Genomic DNA, 15,770 nt, shown 5'->3' on the forward strand with positions numbered 1-15,770 from the left:
TTAATGACGAGTTCGTCGTCATATTCCCAGCAAGAAGTCTGTCGTATGTTGGGAATTCCTTGAACCCAGACGCAGTTTCCGAATGAATAGAAACCGGCATATCCCACAACTACCCGTTATTGGTCAACAGTGAACGTTGTTCAGAGATTGCGATTTATTCATACAAATTCTGGTTTTTCTTCGACGTCAACAAGGGTTAAAAAGAGAGAGAGAGAGAGAGTGATAGAGAGAGGGAAAAGAAGATAGAGTAGGTAAGAGTAAATATATCAGCCGACAGCGTCCCAGTTTGTTTTCTTTAAATGCACTGACAAAATTGGTTTCCCACATAATAATTAAATAAATTGATATTTCAACAATAATATTATTAACAAAAGGTACTTAGTTAAATTGTGTCTTATTTACGAAAATATATTAAATTTGGTTGATTTTACATTTTATAATGTTGTATTAGTTGATTTTGCTTATGTTTTTTCACCAGAATTTGAATATTTTAAATAAATTGGTTGTGTTTTATATATTTATTTAGGATATGTAGAACATGTATAAATTATGGTTTACATTGGAGTACTTCAACACTTTATTCATTGTAAATAATATAATGTCGAGCTTATAAACTCGAACATACGAAAGATTTCCGAATTAAAATTAATGTTTTTCCCCATTGTTATAAGTTTTTTTTTTACATTAATTTGTCGGAATAATTGTAAATATATGTAAAAATATCGATAAATATTGATTCAGAGAAAACGACTATTTTAAAGTTAGTTATGCTCCATTTCCGATACGATCCTATAATTCGATTGTAAACTTCAAGTTCCCTTTCATGTTTAATATAGATTTTTAGTTTTTTTCAATTTTCCCCATTTTTTTCTAGTATTTCCTTCATTTTCATTATATTTATTTCCTTTGTGTGACTTTTTTTATCTCAAAGTTTCCAATTTAATATAATAATCAGTCCGAAAACTTTAAAGAAAATAAAAATAATCTAAGAGTTGTAATACAATTCAATTCTTATAATTAAATTTTAGGTCTTATGTGTTAACCTCAAAACCAGTTGAAATATAAGTTAATTATTTCTTTTTTATATAACACGAATACCATTCTTTTAATTTATTAAATTTTAAAAAGGCAAATCCAGGTTAAAAACCTTAAAGAACTCCCAGAATCTTTATAAATTAATCTCGGCATATATAGTCGCAGACAAGAATATATGTATAATGCTGATATGAAATATTGGGGTCGCATTTAATTTTAATGGTTTGGAATGAAACAAAACCAAAAGTCAACTCTTGTCCAACAGCTGATTACCAAAATAAAATTAAAAGTGCAAACAAAAGCACTTCACTTTCGCACTCGATTGTTGTTATATGATATAGTCCGATTTATTTCCCACGTCTATAAATATGCACGAGGTGTTAGAATAAAAAATTCAGATAATCAAAAAACTTGAACCTAGGTCCGTAACCGGGAGACCCTTAATTCATTCATTTCGAGAGTCTGGGCGATTATTTCACCACTAACCAGATGGTATAATAATCGCCTAGACCAATGCTAGAATTATCTATTTGCCGATCCTTGTCTAAATTGGCCACAATTCGACTTATCTGCCCTGGCGAAATACACCTAAAAAAACACACAATCGGCTTAGGGAATGTTTGCTGTTTTGATACACCACAAATATTAGAAGGGTATATTTCATTTTATTGGTACTCTCATTTGTTTGATTGCTGCCAATAAGAGTGCTTACATGTCCCAAAAGCCCGATTAGATTGCCCACAGTGGTTCCTCTTGGAAAATTTTGCAGTTTTGCTTATTCATTCGGTGGACAGAAATGGTGAAATAATACGCATAAACAATCGCAGATTGATTATAATTAGAAATCGCTCAGATCGGTTTGGATTGGGGAAGTCGCGGCGGTTCCTCGTTCCTCGTTGGGAAAGGCGGCGCTGGGAATGCCTCCGCGCTCTTATTTCATACAGGTATTCCACCGCACACCTGAGCTCCAGCGAGCGGATGAGTCACTCACCTCGCACGCGATACAGATACAGATTTCTTCTCGGTTAATCTCGGGGAATCTTATGAATTCTGCTTAAAAAACCAACGGGGAAAACCATGCGCGCATGTGTAATGCCGGCCATGCATCTTGGCCTGGCTTAAACATCTTAGTTCTGCACCTCTCGGGGGAAAAAAAAACAACAGAGCCAAAACAATAACAGATACCGCCGATACGTGTCGAGTCTAGACAAATACTGGTTATGAGAGACTGATAAGCGCTGGCGTAACGCCGAATTGATCTGCCTTGACTATCTAATCTGGCTAATCTGCATGAGCTAAAACATCTACAGACAACGACACTGGTCAACAAGATAAAAAGCTTTTAAATACAAATAAGTGTTAAAAAATTAACAACTAGGTGTATAAACTAAGAATATGACCACAAGTAAAGATTACGGGTTGCTTCAGTGACTTATGTTATGTTAGTTCTGACCTAAAAATTTCAAATAAAATGTTTAATTTGCTATTAAATATATACACAACTATATATCTTATAAACTTGAATAAATATTAATCTATTTTAAATAATTACCTAACTAACAGTACACAATTCTGTCCCAATATTGTTAAAGAACATTTTCAACGTTTATTGAGATATTCATAAAAGCTTAGAAAAACTGAACTGAGTTTTAAAGATTATATCTATCTATATAAATAAGACTACATAATTTATTCCAGTTATAGAATCTCCTAATAATAACATTAAATAATTGTGTTGATAGAACGATATAATAATATTAATAAAACTCCAAAACTCAAATTAATCATCGCATTTTATTATAAGATTAATAAGACTTAAAATAATAGTAATATGACTAAATGAGTCTCATTGAGAACTAAATAATAATAATAATAATAATCATTAATAATATTTATAAGACTCCTTCAGCGAATAGAAAATATAGAAAAATAGTGAAATTAGAAGGTACACATTAATAAATACCTTTAAAAATATGTTGATCAATACTTAGGTTTTTTGTAAATTAGTAATTAAATGTATTATTAAATTATTTAAAAATGAAATGAAATTTAAAACTAAGCCCGAGTCAACTAGTGTTACTTTCAGTCCCCAGGATAGTCCCAGGAATGAGTCTTTAGCTCGGACGCAAGCAGTTGCCAGGGGGAGCCCCGATTAAATTATACGATCGTGTTTATAGCCTCCATCCATATACACACACTTATATACATACATATATATAACTGATGTCGATCAGCCTGCAATTTGAAAACCCAAGACCCGAGTGTCAAGATCTGAAACCGAGCTGTCGTCGCAGCCGTCGAGGCGATGGCTGTCCAGTTGAGATCGCGCACTCGCCGGCAGCAGTCGTCTCTCGGCACTTTCGAGTGTGTTTTGACCAAATACCAATTACCAAAAGACATCGATATATATTAGTTCTTCGATCGTAAAGTTAAACAGTGTCCGCAGAAATCGGCACGTGCTAAGTAAGTGGCGTATAGCAAAAAGCGCAACTGATTAAGTCGAGGAGTATCCGTATCTTTGAAGTGCTCCCAGTTCGCGGGAAAGTGCATGTCGCCTGGCAATTGACAATCGCAATAAATAAATACGAAAAAATAAATAAATATCTCGCTTTCCAATTGCTTCTAATTTATTAATTTATGGACGCTTTTTCGCAATCGCGCAATCGAACTAATTTCCTTAAATTGACTTGGGAAAATTGTTTTTTGCTGATTAATCTGACAGAGAGGCCCTTTGCAATCCGTGTGTAACTAACTGCCGATGCTTTATATAATGAGTGCTACCATAAATGCATTTTACAAACACTTGAGTGTGATAACTGGTGTAATATTTAGTGGCTCTTAGCTAATGTAATGGTTTATTTATTACTTGTTTGCGAGATGCATAAATAGACACCAATTACCATTTAATTAACGCGAGAAAAGAAAAGGAGAAGACTTTTCTGGAAGCGAAATAATACATTGTATTCGTGTAAAGAAACCAATAACATTTTTATTAATTTAAAAATTGAAATATTAACCAAACAGAATAAATATTCCTTGTCAAGAGATTGGTGCCAATGAACTCGCTTGAGGTGTAGTGTTAGCAGCCCCTCGTTTATGGCCAATTTACCAGATAAAACCTAGTCTTGTGCGGTTAATTGTTTAATTGGCAGTCACTAAATTATAGAGCCCCTTCTAGACAAATGAGCTCGTGTTTACTAATTGCCTGCTTTGTTCTTAGCTTTTTAAACCAAATATCTCACACAATGGCCAAGAAGGATAACTCACAGCTGCCCCAGGCGGGTGACTTTCAGGCCCAGGATTCAGGAGCATTGCCAGCCAGAAGGTACAATTATTTTGATTTGGTAAGTTTAATTATACTTGCGATCCTTTCACTGAATTCTAACAAACTCTTGTCATCCTGGCGACCTCCAGTTCAGATACTCAACCCTTTGCGAGCGCTGCTTGATCATCTTCAGCCTGCTGGTGGCCACCGGTGCCTCCTTTTTTATACCCTACTTCATGATCATCTATGGAGAGTTCACATCCCTGCTGGTGGACAGAACAGTCGGCGTGGGCACATCCTCGCCCTCGTTTGCTCTGAACATGTTCGGTGGCGGCAAGCAATTGTGAGTTGCAAGTTTCTGTCTCGAGAAAACCTGCTTTATTAACCGAATTTTCACAAAGGACAAATGCGAGTAAAGAGGAGAACAGGCAGGCAATCATCGATGACTCCATTGCCTTTGGCATAGGCAGTCTGGTGGGTTCGGTGGCCATGTTCTTGCTCATCACGCTGGCCATTGATCTGGCCAACAGGATCGCCCTCAACCAGATCGACCGCATCCGCAAGCTCTTCCTGGAGTCCATGCTGCGCCAGGACATTGCCTGGTATGACACCAGTTCGGGCTCCAACTTTGCCAGCAAGATGACAGAGTAAGTTTCCAGGCTCCACAATTAGTTACATAGTTATCTTAATTATATTAATGTAGTCAAACAAACACAAGTAATTCGAGAATTATCTCAATAATAGTTATTATTATAGGCAGAACTAGAGTAATTATTAAATAATGAGGCGGGGAACTCGTTACATATTCATGAGTGAAATTTGCATTTAGTTTTTTGATTGACTGTTGAGTGGGTAGTCAGTCTTAAGCTACGATTTATTTGAAATGTATACAAGCGTATAGCAACTAAGTACTAAATTTAATAATATATGAGGCTTTTTTTAAGCTATTAATACATCTTTTTATATTTATTTCAAGATATTACTTATTAAGTTTATTAAGATGAGATTAGAGCTAAAAACAGGGAGTTTTTAAGGGATTTTACATTAGTTTTTCAGTTAAAGTTTTAATTGTTTTTTCACTTTTTGACATTAAATACTTTTGTGAAAATTATTTTTCGAATTTATATTGAATGCTAAGAGTTGAAGGGTGATGTAATTGTACATTTGAACAAGTTCCAAATATTTTCATAAAAACCTTGGAAATATGCTTAGTCCAGTTGTCTATGCCAAATTATTAGTATAAGGATATATTGATGAAGAAATGACAACGGCACTAGTTCATTGGATATCCTTTCAATGCTGGCTCGATGAGGACTTTATAGAGACGTTATCTTATAAATCTCATTTAAATATTATTTAAACTTTCAGAGATCTGGATAAGCTCAAGGAGGGCATTGGCGAGAAGGTGGTGATCGTGATGTTCCTGATCATGACCTTTGTGATCGGCATCGTGTCCGCCTTTGTCTACGGCTGGAAACTCACCCTGGTGGTGCTCAGCTGTGTGCCCTTCATCATTGTGGCTACCAGTGTTGTTGCCCGGCTCCAGGGCTCGCTGGCGGAGAAGGAACTGAAGGCCTACTCCGATGCGGCCAATGTGGCCGAGGAGGTCTTCAGTGGCATCCGAACGGTGTTCGCATTCAGTGGCCAGGAGAAGGAGAATGCTCGTTTCGGGAAGCTGCTCATCCCTGCGGAGACCACGGGACGCAAGAAGGGTCTGTATTCGGGCCTGGGCAATGCCATTTCCTGGCTCATCATCTACCTGTGCATGGCCCTGGCCATTTGGTATGGCGTTACCCTCATTCTGGACGAAAGAGATCTACCCGATCGTGTCTATACGCCCGCCGTTTTGGTCATCGTCTTGTTCGCTGTGATTATGGGTGCCCAGAATCTGGGCTTCGCCTCGCCCCACGTGGAGGCCATCGCCGTGGCCACAGCCGCTGGACAGACCCTGTTCAATATCATCGACCGTCCGTCGCAGGTGGATCCCATGGACGAGAAGGGTGACCGACCGCAGAGCATTGCCGCACACATCCGCTTCGAGGGCATCCGGTTCCGGTACCCCGCCCGTCCCGACGTGGAGATCCTCAAGGGCCTGACGGTGGACGTGCTGCCGGGCCAAACGGTGGCCTTTGTGGGCGCTTCCGGGTGCGGCAAGAGCACCCTCATCCAGCTGGTGCAGCGCTTCTACGATCCCGAGGCGGGCAGCGTCAAACTGGATGGACGGGATCTTCGCACACTCAACGTCGGCTGGCTCCGGTCCCAGATCGGTGTGGTGGGCCAGGAACCGGTTCTCTTCGCCACCACCATTGGGGAGAATATCCGATACGGAAGGCCAGCTGCCACCCAGGCGGAAATCGAGAAGGCAGCGCGGGCGGCCAACTGCCACGACTTCATCAGCAGGCTGCCTAAGGGCTATGACACTCAGGTGGGAGAGAAGGGTGCCCAGATCTCCGGTGGTCAGAAGCAGCGCATTGCCATTGCCCGGGCGTTGGTGCGACAGCCGCAGGTGCTCCTCTTGGATGAGGCCACCTCCGCCCTGGATCCCACCTCTGAGAAGCGAGTGCAGAGCGCCCTGGAGCTGGCCAGTCAAGGACCCACCACTCTGGTGGTGGCCCATCGCCTGTCCACCATCACCAATGCGGACAAGATTGTCTTCCTTAAGGACGGTGTCGTGGCGGAGCAGGGCACCCACGAGGAGCTGATGGCGCGCAAAGGTCTCTACTGCGACCTCGTAAATATCACGCGGCGGAAGGAGGCCACCGAGGCGGAGGGGGATGAGGCCCGGCCTCTGCAAAAGACGCAGAACCTGTCTGACCAGGAGAGTGACGATGATGACGACGAAGAGGAGGATGAGGAGGAGGACGGACAGCCGGAGCTGCAGACGGGCAGCAGTCGGGACAGCGGATTCAGAGCCAGCACGCGACGCAAGCGTAAGTACCAGAAGTTAAAAAAAAACATTACACTGAAAAGTATTTTAGGAGAGCTTTTGTTTATTTTTAATATTTTCATCTTGAAAAAAGAAGGATAAATAGAAAAATATTTTAGCCTTTTAAAATGTACTTCGATCTTAAAGGTTTTTTTTTGTATTACTATTTCAAATTAAAATACTTAATTTTGCTAGAAACATAACTATTTCCACTTACTTGATTTGGATTCATCCAAATTTTTATATAGGTATTCAATTTTCATTACCCCAAGAAGTGTTTTTATAATTTTTCAAGCTTAGTTCCTATTTTTTCTGTGTCTAATTTAAAGAACATAACCTTGTAAAACTAAAATCATAAAGTGCACAAAATGACATGGTTTTATAGGAATTCTTAAACTGAATGAACATTTTTTAGACTAAAAATAATAAAAAAAAGGCGATAAAAGAAGTAGTTTCATAATCCATAAATCGTTGTATATCTGCTTAAGTTGTTATATTGTCTGATGTATGTAAGTAAAACTAGTTTGGTTTGTTTTGATTTGATTATTTCCCGAAACATTAAGATATTATCAAAGACATTTTATATTAAAAGAAAACAAGAAAGGAAGCTAACTTCGGCACGCCGAAGTTTATATACCCTTGCAGATAGAACTTCTATGAATAGGAATCCATACAATATAAATTATATATATTTGTGTTAAAAAACAATGAAGTAATACCTGCTTTCATTTCATTCACCTATACATATTATATTTGCAGTTTTACATTCACAGATTTGCATTTTTCCTCTACATCAAACGATCGTTTGTATGGCACCTATATGATATAGTCGTCCGATTTTTATGAAATTTGCCACAAAATTTAAGACTTATATAAAATGGCTATACCTCAAATTTGATGAAAATCAGCTGAAAACTAAAAAAGTTATAAATTTAATTGTATTAATTTCTCGATCGTTCCTATGGGAGCTATATGATATAGTCGTCAAATTTTCATAAAATTTTACACAAAATTTTAGAATAATATGAAATGGTTATATTTCAAATTTGATTAAATTCTGTTTAAAACTAAAAATGTTATCGCCACCGCGATTGTCAGTCTTCCGACAACAGCCACCGCCATTCTCATTCCTCTCAAATTTCTCGATCGTTCCTATGGGAGCTATATGATATATTAGTCAGATTTTCATAAAATTTTACACAAAATTGTAGAATAATATGAAACGGCTATATCTCAAATTTGATGAAAATCTGTTGAAAACTGAAAATGTTATACTTTTTAATTGAATTAATTTCTCGATCGTTCCTATGGGAGCTATATGATATAGTCGTCCGATCCGGCCCGTTCCGACATATATACGAGTGAGAGTATATAGAAGACTAACTGCAAAGTTTCATTCAGATAGCTCCAAAACTGAGAGACTAGTTTGCGTAGAAACGGACAGACGGACAGACGGACAGACGGACAGACGGACATGGTTAGATCGACTCGGCTGTTGATCCTGATCAAGAATATATATACTTTATATAGTCGGAGGTGCCTCCTTCACTGCGTTGCAAACTTCTGACTGAAATTATAATACCCTGCAAGGGTATAAAAAATGAATCAATCTAAGGAATATATTTATTTTTATTATCAGAATACATTTCTCTCAAAAACATTTAACAATCCATACTAACATCTTAACAATTTCCCAATTAAGGTCGTTCCCAGCGTCGCAACAAGAAGAAGAAGCAAAAGGAAGTGGTGCCCAAAGTGTCCTTCACCCAGTTGATGAAGCTCAATGCTCCCGAGTGGCGCCTGATGGTGGTGGGCAGCATTGCCTCCGTCATGCACGGCTCCACGTTCCCGTTGTGGGGTCTCTTCTTCGGTGACTTCTTTGGCATTCTCTCCAACGGCGATGACGAGGAGGTGCGCCGCCAGGTGCTCAACATCTCGATGATCTTTGTGGGCATTGGACTGATGGCAGGATTGGGCAACATGCTCCAGACCTACATGTTCACCGCGGCAGGAGTTAAGATGACCACGCGTCTAAGGAAGCGGGCCTTTGGAACCATCCTGGGCCAGGACATTGCGTACTTTGACGACGAAAAGAATTCGGTGGGAGCACTGTGTTCACGACTGGCCAGCGACTGCTCTAATGTTCAGGGGGTGAGTTTCCTTTGATTATTGTATCCTCCATAATGTTGGCTAATTCTGGAATCCCTTTATTTTCAATAGGCAACTGGAGCCCGTGTAGGCACTATGCTCCAGGCAGTGGCCACTCTGGTGGTCGGCATGGTCGTCGGTTTTGTGTTCTCCTGGCAGCAGACACTCCTCACGCTCGTAACCCTACCGCTGGTCTGTCTATCGGTGTACCTAGAGGGCCGCTTTATCATGAAGAGCGCTCAGAAAGCAAAGGCAGCTGTCGAGGATGCTTCCCAGGTGGCCGTTGAAGCCATTACCCACATCAGGACCGTTAATGGCTTGGGCCTGGAGCGCCAGGTGTTGGATCAGTATATCCAGCAGATCGATCGCGTGGATTCAGCTTGCCGGCGGAAGGTGCGCTTCCGTGGTGTGGTCTTTGCCCTGGGACAGGCTGCTCCCTTCCTCGCCTACGGCATCTCCATGTACTATGGTGGCATTCTGGTGGCTGACGAAAAGATGAACTACGAGGACATTATCAAGGTGGCGGAGGCCCTGATCTTTGGCTCCTGGATGTTGGGTCAGGCCTTGGCCTATGCACCGAATGTAAATGATGCCATCCTCTCCGCGGGACGTCTCATGGAGCTGTTTAAGGCAACTTCCACGCAACCCAATCCCCCACAGAGTCCCTACAACACGGTGGAGGTGAGTTTGCAAAACGATTTTTATTAAGATGTCTTCTAATATATATTTAATATCCTATCTAGAAATCCGAGGGCGACATTGTCTACGAGAACGTGGGCTTCGAGTACCCGACGAGAAAGGGCACACCCATCCTGTCGGGCCTGAATCTAACCATCAAGAAGTCCACAACGGTGGCGCTGGTGGGTCCCTCTGGGTCCGGCAAGTCCACCTGCGTGCAGCTGCTGCTCCGTTACTACGATCCTGTCTCGGGATCCGTCAACCTTAGCGGAGTGCCCAGCACAGACTTCCCCCTGGACACACTGCGTTCCAAGCTGGGTCTGGTGTCCCAGGAGCCAGTGCTCTTCGACCGCACCATTGCCGAGAATATTGCGTATGGCAACAACTTCCGGGATGATGTCTCCATGCTGGAGATTATCGAGGCGGCCAAGAAATCCAACATCCACAACTTTGTGAGTGCCCTGCCCCAGGGTTACGAGACGCGACTGGGCAAGACCTCGCAGCTATCCGGTGGCCAGAAGCAGCGCATTGCCATTGCCCGAGCGCTGGTGAGGAACCCCAAGATACTCATTCTTGACGAGGCCACCTCCGCGCTGGACCTCGAGAGCGAGAAGGTGGTGCAGCAGGCCCTGGACGAGGCCCGTTCCGGGCGCACCTGCCTGACCATTGCCCATCGCCTGACCACCGTACGGAACGCGGATCTCATCTGCGTGCTGAAGCGCGGCGTGGTGGTGGAGCACGGCACCCACGACGAGCTGATGGCCCTCAACCGCATCTATGCAAACCTCTACCTGATGCAGCAGGTGGCGGGCTGACCTCAGCGAAAGTGAATGTGGACGAGACCTTTGGGTGATACAAATTAGGCTTTAATTTAGTATGTACACTAGGCTAGTAGAATGTGTTGAAAAGTATTACGACCAAATAGAACGAATATAGTTGATGATAAACTACAAGCGACTGTCCACAAGGGGGCCGGGATTGGCCAGGGCATTGCGTCGCTCCTGGATGGCGAAGGTGAGCTTCCGGAAAGGTCCCAATGGCAGGCCTAGTGACTTGAGATCCGCCTCCGTTAGCAGCATCAAAGTCTCCAGGTCGATCTCTTGCTTTTGAAATCTGAAATGCATTTGGAATATGTTTAAAAATCCTTAATTCAAAACTCACAAGATCACTCACACTGGCAGGTACTCTTCCAAGGCCCAAACAGCCAGGAATCGCTGCAGGGCACAGCCCGCCGACTCTCGATCATCATCGTCGTCGTCGTCGCTATAGATGTCATGACCTCCGCCCTCGGAGTCCGTGTCGTCGGAAATGTTCAGGTACAGACGGCCCTTGCCACCACCAGTTCGCGGCTTTGGTGGATTACTGCCCGCGTGCCGCATCGTGGACGTGGAACTGGTGTCCGTATGCAGTTGCAGCTGGCTGAGGGCAGCGGTCACTGATCGCCTAAAGGCAATGCTGCCCAACATGGTGGGTCTGTCGAAGAGTCCCACGGGTCGCTGCAGCGTCATCTCCTCGCTCAGTTCCTGGGCCAACGGACCGTCGCCCAGAATGTCCGGTTGCGAGAAGGATCGCGCCAAGGCTGAACTGTAGCCACTGCGTTGATCGTTGTGATCCAGCTCATCGGCCTCCAAGCACTCGAAGACATCGCTGATCTTGCCGCGCTTGCCAACACTGTCCTCGTTGGAGCTGAAGGTGCCCACGTACATCACCTCGGAATCCCGCTGCAGGCCTTTCAGCGAAGTGATGGTTCGCTTGCCATCTGGCTCCAGCTCTCGGACCTTGAAGTCCCCGTCGCCGTCGGCTAGTTTCGAGTGGGGACACGAGCTACTGTGCTGCTTCTGGACCTGCGATGGTCGCTTTTGGACCGTTCCCGCTCGACTGGCTATTGTGGAGCCGCCGCTACTGCTGCTGCCGCTGCCCACCAGATCGCTGAACTTTGTGGCCGCTGGTGGCGGAGGCGCATGATCCCTGGGCGGCTTGTTCAGGTTGCCTTGGCTGGACCAGATCTTCTGCTTGAGCGTGGAGAGCATATTGCCCGACTTGATGGCTCCGCCAGGTGGACTGTGATCGGCAGAGTCGGGATCCGGGCGCTGCTGTTGCCGCTTCATGTACTCGCGTACTCGTTTCTCGCAACTCTTCTCGGCCACCTCCTTCAGAGCCTTGGACTTTTTTCTAGACAAAAATAAGGAGAGACTCTTAAAGGGGTATACCAAAAGGTACAACAATTCTCACTTTTCGTTGGCCTCAAAGTTGGCAGTGGCTACGTCCAGGTAACGCAGTATTTCATCCCTTCCATTAATGGCCGCCAAGTCCTTGGCGCTGTGCTTGTCAATGTCCAAGGCGTAGATGTTGACACCGAACTTTACGAGAAAGTCAACGCAATGGAGATGACCCTTGGCAGAGGCCAGGTGCAAGGCTGTATTGCCAAACTGGTCGCATTTGTCGGGGTCACCGCTTTCAAGGAAACGAAAAAGATTGGTCAGAGAGGCTGGAAATAAATAGTAGTGCTTCTTGTACTCACCCCCTTCCACACAGCAGACGCAGTGCATCTAGCCGTCCCTCAAAGGCGGCCCACATCACTGGTGTCATAGAGTCACTGTCCTTGGCATTTGTATCCTTCCTGGTAGCCGCCGCCAACACATCCAGCAGCCCATCTTTAGCGGCTCTGCAGGGGTTATCAAAGGCGTTAATTAGTCTTGTGCATGCCGTGAGGTTGCGATAAGATAGAACAAAATTAATTGCATGTACTCACTTGTGAAACCGATCCGAAGACATTCTTGAGACTCTGCTATCTTTCAATCAAAATGTCGTTAGAAATTCTCGTATCGCACTAGACTTGAAAGGAACAAACACAAACCCCTGTGAGTAGGCTATGAAGTTTACTTCCTTGTATACATTATAGAATAGTCAGTCATAGCACACATTATTCACACACAACAGTATAGTATCAATAAATAGCCTTACTTAGAGGGAAGGATGACCTTAGACCAATTGCCCGCTAAACTAACGGAGTCAAAAATTTTGGATATCAAAGGGATCATGTCTGTTCAAGGCTCCACACTGGAGTCCTCCACATCGGGCACTCAAGTAGGAAAGGAAGAGCTAAAGAAAGAAATTACTACTATTAAGAATCACATAAACCTTCCTATTGGGGGTTTTATTCCTACACCAGTTGAAATTCCAAGTTTCCAAATGGAATTAGGCTTGGCTTCAGGCAACGACATACAGGTGCAAGAGCTTGAAATCTTTAAGGAACCGCTAAAGCAGAAGGGTTTTCTGAAAAAGTCCCTTCTACAGGGGATCCTGCAAGAGACGTCTAGTATCGAGGAATGGAAGGGGCACTTCAATTATTCCAACCATGTTTGTATTGAGGAAAACTCTCCAGATTCCTGGCATGATTACAAATCGGCTATATGGTCGACAAGTAATACAACAGCAAAGAAACTGTCAGTAAACAGAAGGCCGATGAAACACAAGAGCCTGGTTAAAAAATCGAGGCTTATGTCCCTCGAGGGAAAGTCCAGGGCCAAGTCACAGAAATGGATTAAGGATATCCTTAAGGAGGATAATTCCAACCTGTTGCAAAAATCGAAGCTTTACAGACAAAAAAAGTCCAAGGACAATTCTAGTGAGTTGTTTAAGAGCATTTTCAGTCCTCAAAAGGAATATTCAAACTGGTTTAAGAACACAGACATTAACTTGGACTTTGAGGCCATGAAAATTGATTCTACAAAAAATCCTGACTCTGAGCATCTCTATGATATGAAGGCCCTCACTGAAGAGTGCAAAAATATACAGAATGTAGAACAGATAGCCAAGAATTCTCGGACTCTTTCATATGACTTTCAGGACCTGATTCATGAGTGTGAAAATCTAGAAGGAGATATTTATGAGGCTCATATTCCTTCCTACGGATCACGGTACCAGAGGTCCAACGAAGTAAATGTCGATGAGCTGGCCAGCTATTTGGACAACATGCTCCAAATACCCAGGGAAATGTCGGCCATGGCCAAGGCTATGTATACCTGATGCATACTTAGGAAGCTTCATATATTGTGTTTTAAAATAAATAATAATGATAAATGATGGTCATGATGTATTAAGGGGTATTAAAGGAGTTTTGTTTCTGTGTTCCTTGAGATGTTTTATTTCAAAATGGGTAACCTAGTTTATTTTGTGTTTCACCAGATATGGGATAAGTTTTAAATGGCTTTGTCTTGAAATCTCAGTATTCATTTACCGATTTTATCGATTCGATCAATATATGTAAAGGTATTGGATATAATTTCGAAGTTTATAGGCAACAGATTAACAGTCTTTTTAGATCCGAATTTTAAGGATGCTTAATATTGATCTGGACTGGAATCATAATCTTGTTAACCACTTTTGAAACATTTCAAAACTTTCGAACTTGTATGTATTTTTTGATTATTTAAACCCTTTTGTTTGTTGCCCCGATTTCTTCGAGTGGCAAGCGTGTTGAGACAATTAAAAGCGTACGAAGATGAGCCGACGAGTTCTCCGTTAAGCAGATTTCATTTGTTACCCTTTTTTCCACAGCGTTCACACGTTGTGAATTAATAATCCAAAAAGAAAAAGAAAAGTGTGTCTTCGGCCGGAGAATCGCACGCGTACACACACGCTTAGACACATACGCGCACTACCAACGTCAGTCCATACACAAGTCGAGTTAAAGTTGGCTTACATATCGGGCTCAAGCCCAACTCTCAACTCTCAACTACCAACAACAATAACAACTGTCCCAAGTTCAGTCAACCTTGCGCTGGCTGGTTTTCAATTGCCCAAAATGCCGAAAATCGGGGGGCAGTCGAGCATTTTACCACGGATATACACACAACATCGGTGGCCTGCACCGTAAATAAGCAGCACAAAACAACACACATGTGTATTTATTTCGGTTGCGGATCGAGTTTCTGCTGTCCCCGTTCATGACCGCTTTTCACATGCACAGGAGGTGGGATTTTCCACACTTGACACTTTTCTTTTTCGGCCAACCGAAAGTTTTCTTTTTCCGTCGCGATCGGTAGAATATGCACGTAGCACAGCACTTACCCGGAAGCACTTTCTACCACTCCGACTGCATGTTGTTGAATGAAATTGTTAACTTGGCTCAAACTTCGGCGCGCTCACCTTACTCACAGTGGGCGATAGAAGCAAGCTCACAGTTTACGGGTTTCAAAGGTAACAAGAGATATAACGGTAAATAGGTTGCATATGAAACTCAATAAAAATATTGTAAATGTATTATATATAGAAGTAAAATTTTAAATAAATATTATTGTACTTTGTTATTTTAACTAAAAGTTTACTTATTTTTTTAGGGGATTCCCTATATGACTGAATTACTACAAATATTACCGATGTATTTTAAAGGTTTCAACGTTCAAGGTTTCAAATGTTTAAACAATAGTATTTTTAAAAATACACGATAGTAATACAAATTTTAAAGTAAAGTGTTGCTGTGCCAAAGTTTATAAAGAAAGAAAGCCACACTAGTTATTCAGTCGATATTTTCTAGCAACCTCGGGTCGCTGAACGAATAAAAATATAGTTTAAAATTTTATAGGAACAGCTCTTTTCAGTTGCCGATCAATTCAGTCGTATAAGGAGTCACTTATTTATTTTTCTGAAGATTACAAATTTGGAATAATAATAATTAAAATTTAAAGATCAATCCTTATGAAGTTAACCAGTATC

General features: G+C 42.3%; 3 protein-coding genes across 5 annotated transcripts; 2 read left to right on the forward strand and 1 right to left on the reverse strand.

Annotated features, from left to right (window-relative positions):
- The first annotated feature begins 3,350 nt into the window (after nucleotides 1-3,350).
- Mdr49 (Multi drug resistance 49) lies at nucleotides 3,351-11,002 on the forward strand. The gene is made up of 8 exons (XM_020959310.2): nucleotides 3,351-3,498; nucleotides 4,256-4,379; nucleotides 4,450-4,643; nucleotides 4,702-4,947; nucleotides 5,669-7,230; nucleotides 8,929-9,377; nucleotides 9,447-10,055; nucleotides 10,118-11,002. Exons 2-8 carry the CDS (start codon nucleotides 4,281-4,283, stop codon nucleotides 10,865-10,867), a joined length of 3,909 nt encoding a protein of 1,302 aa, XP_020814969.2. The 5' UTR covers nucleotides 3,351-3,498; nucleotides 4,256-4,280; the 3' UTR covers nucleotides 10,868-11,002.
- On the reverse strand, nucleotides 10,897-15,250 carry Sans (SAM_USH1G_HARP domain-containing protein Sans). Of its 3 annotated transcripts, none has more exons than XM_020959312.2 (6): nucleotides 15,126-15,250; nucleotides 12,805-12,882; nucleotides 12,574-12,717; nucleotides 12,285-12,506; nucleotides 11,226-12,224; nucleotides 10,897-11,165 (listed from the first exon to the last, which is right to left on the reverse strand). In XM_020959312.2, the coding sequence occupies exons 2-6, from the start codon at nucleotides 12,825-12,827 to the stop codon at nucleotides 11,000-11,002; spliced, it is 1,554 nt and encodes a 517-aa protein (XP_020814971.1). In that variant the 5' UTR covers nucleotides 12,828-12,882; nucleotides 15,126-15,250; the 3' UTR covers nucleotides 10,897-10,999. The 3 variants fall into 3 exon arrangements, with proteins under 3 accessions (XP_020814971.1, XP_020814970.1, XP_086694556.1); XM_020959311.2 differs by having other exon boundaries at nucleotides 12,805-12,887; nucleotides 15,126-15,218; XM_086838430.1 differs by having other exon boundaries at nucleotides 12,805-12,911; nucleotides 15,126-15,166.
- LOC110189287 (uncharacterized) lies at nucleotides 12,910-14,136 on the forward strand. The gene has a single exon (XM_020959314.2). It carries the CDS (start codon nucleotides 13,029-13,031, stop codon nucleotides 14,079-14,081), a length of 1,053 nt encoding a protein of 350 aa, XP_020814973.2. The 5' UTR covers nucleotides 12,910-13,028; the 3' UTR covers nucleotides 14,082-14,136.
- Nucleotides 15,251-15,770: the final 520 nt, after the last annotated feature.

This window comes from Drosophila serrata, unplaced genomic scaffold, assembly GCF_035046125.1.
Source record: "Drosophila serrata isolate PLE 108 unplaced genomic scaffold, ASM3504612v1 contig_347, whole genome shotgun sequence".
In the NCBI taxonomy this organism is placed as follows: domain Eukaryota; kingdom Metazoa; phylum Arthropoda; class Insecta; order Diptera; family Drosophilidae; genus Drosophila; species Drosophila serrata.